The 2334-nt window shown below is 47.0% G+C and overlaps 2 protein-coding genes across 3 annotated transcripts in view; one reads left to right on the forward strand and one right to left on the reverse strand.

Annotated features, from left to right (window-relative positions):
* ntmt1 (N-terminal Xaa-Pro-Lys N-methyltransferase 1) overlaps positions 1-1025 on the forward strand; it is a 3008-nt gene extending 1983 nt beyond the window's left edge. For both annotated transcript variants that reach the window (XM_015396718.1, XM_015396717.1), the window contains exon 4: positions 337-1025. In XM_015396718.1, coding sequence (XP_015252204.1) covers positions 337-593 — 257 coding nt within the window. In that variant the 3' untranslated portion in view covers positions 594-1025. The remainder of the gene's footprint in view (positions 1-336) is intronic.
* Positions 1026-1709: 684 nt separating this feature from the next.
* ndor1 (NADPH dependent diflavin oxidoreductase 1) overlaps positions 1710-2334 on the reverse strand; it is a 12716-nt gene continuing 12091 nt past the window's right edge. Inside the window, exon 10 of the mRNA XM_015396725.1 lies at positions 1710-1893. Coding sequence (XP_015252211.1) covers positions 1749-1893 — 145 coding nt within the window. The 3' untranslated portion in view covers positions 1710-1748. The remainder of the gene's footprint in view (positions 1894-2334) is intronic.

Genomic DNA, 2334 nt, shown 5'->3' on the forward strand with positions numbered 1-2334 from the left:
GAGATTGAACTAATAGATTCTGCAGAGTGGGAGAATAGAGATAGAATGAAGCAGAATGATGAAAAAGGGGTCCCTATGTCCTCCAGCGGTTGAAGCCTATAGCAGCATAACTAACTTTTTTTTGCCAAAAACGAAAGTTTTAAGCCAACCCTTAAAATTAAACAGGGTGTGTGCCTCAAGGACTTAAACTAGTCTTAGTAGGCTACTAGTAGCCTGATAACTAAAAGATCTGCCTTCCATTCTACTTTTAGAAATTCTAGGAACCACTAGTAAATCATTTACTCCCTCCATGCTGTTTGTGTGACTCCTTGTTGGGCTTTGCTTCTTCTGCTCCAGGTCACCTGACAGACGACCACCTGGTGGACTTCCTGCAGCGCTGCCAGAAAGCCCTTCGGCCCAACGGACTCATCATCATCAAAGACAACGTGTCGTACGAAGGCGTCGTCCCCGACGAGGTGGACAGCAGCGTGTGCAGAGACCTGGACATCGTCCGGCGCCTGGTGGGCCAGGCGGGCCTCCGGATCGTCCACGAGGAGCAGCAGCTCAACTTCCCCAAGGAGATCTACCAGGTCCACACTCTGGCCCTCAGATAGGAGGGCGGCGCCGGTTCCACCGAGCCGTGACGGGTCTTCATCTCAGACTGCCGGGAAAGCAGAGCGGCCACAGCAGCTGCCGATCTGAGGTCTGTTCCACCGAGCAGCGAGGAGACATCGCCACGGCAACAGATGCTTGAAACGGAACCGCCTTCGGCCTAGTTCCAGTTTTGAGGAAAAGAGGAAACAGTTCCTGGATTTGATGTAAAATACTTTTAATGATAGAGACAATTTTTTTCTCCAGAAAGTTTTTATTAAAACGTATTTTCAGAAAAAGATTCATGAGTTCGGATCCGATATTTACTTCAAATGTTCCTGCTCCAAAGATGAGAAATCCCAAACCGGATCAACCTGCTGCTGTCATCTGGTCCAGAACCGGGAACGCTGACTGGACTTCCTGTTTGCTCACTGGACTTCCTGTTTGCTCACTGGACTTCCTGTTTGCTCACTGGACTCCCCGTTTGATGACGCTAATGATTTAGATCAGGATTTTACCACGGTACCAAACACGAGTTTCTGTCAGATGATCCGGTTTGGGTCCTTTAGGAACCGGAGCTCCTTCCAGTTTGGGCTGATGTGGAGATGAGCCGGTCCGTTCTGTTGGAGCCGATAAACCTCAGGGAAATAAAACGGTTAACTTCCTGTCTGGTTAGTTTACGGCAAAATTCTTCAGAACTTCAGCACCAACCTCCAGAACTTAGTCAGAATCAGGGCTTTCTGCAGCTCCCTGAGGTTCTGCTGAGCTCTCTGAAGGTCCAAACAGCATCTCTATCACGTTATGGTCTGGATTTCTACTAGGCCACTGCTGCTGTTTGGGATCATGGTTCTGTTAATGACCCGGTTTGGTCCAAACTCCAGCTGTTGGCCAGATAGACTCCGAGGTTCTGGTCCACTCAGTTTTGCTCCTTGATGTTTTTAGGAAGGTGAGATTTTCCCCTAATTTTAATTTCTAAGCGACCCAAACTTTGGCTTCTTTCTTTCCTGAACTTTCAGGAAAGAACCATCAAAGTGGTTCTGGTTCTGTTACTGGTTTTTACCTTTAAGGGATTCATGAGTAAAGAGAAAATGAAGCAAAGTCGTGTTTTAAAGACTTCTTTAATCAAACAGGAAGCAGCAGTAGAATAATAATCGGACCTTAGTCCTGATGGATCCGGATCAGGACCAGGTCTCGCTCTGCAGACGGCCCTTCTTCTCCATGGCGACCAGCATCTGCTCCGCCTCCTCAGCAGAGACCCCTCCTTCCTGCTGGAACGTCTCCTTCAGAGCATCGCACACAGCAGCCGGCATCTGTTTGGCGTTCCTGCACAGAACCACAGACCTGGGTCAGCGGCGCCGGGTCAGGAGGAACCGGAGATAAAGTGGGCCAAAGTGTGGCCCTGGGGCCGTTTTATAGCCGCTAGGATGGTTTGGTGAGGCCCCCTGCTCAGACAGTTGATCCAGAGAAACATTTCTGGATGAAGATTCTGGTTGCTTCAAATAAACAAAAGAAATCTACAAGAAAATAATCAACCTCAAAAACCCAGAAGATGTTTATAGCAAAAGGTTCTGATATTTCTGGTCTGGAGAAAAAAAAAATGTGGTCCAAATAAAAAAAACATGTTTCTGATTTCTGTTTTTTTCCTCTCTAGAAACAAAAGTTCTGAATATTTTGTTGTGAAATGAGAAAATATTCTCAGGATGCAGTAAATTCTGATAAATTGTCACTTGAAGCTGAAAATTGGACCAGAACATTGATGCGTCT

Source organism: Cyprinodon variegatus, unplaced genomic scaffold (genome assembly GCF_000732505.1).
Source record: "Cyprinodon variegatus isolate N-32 unplaced genomic scaffold, C_variegatus-1.0 Scaffold817, whole genome shotgun sequence".
Taxonomy (NCBI): domain Eukaryota; kingdom Metazoa; phylum Chordata; class Actinopteri; order Cyprinodontiformes; family Cyprinodontidae; genus Cyprinodon; species Cyprinodon variegatus.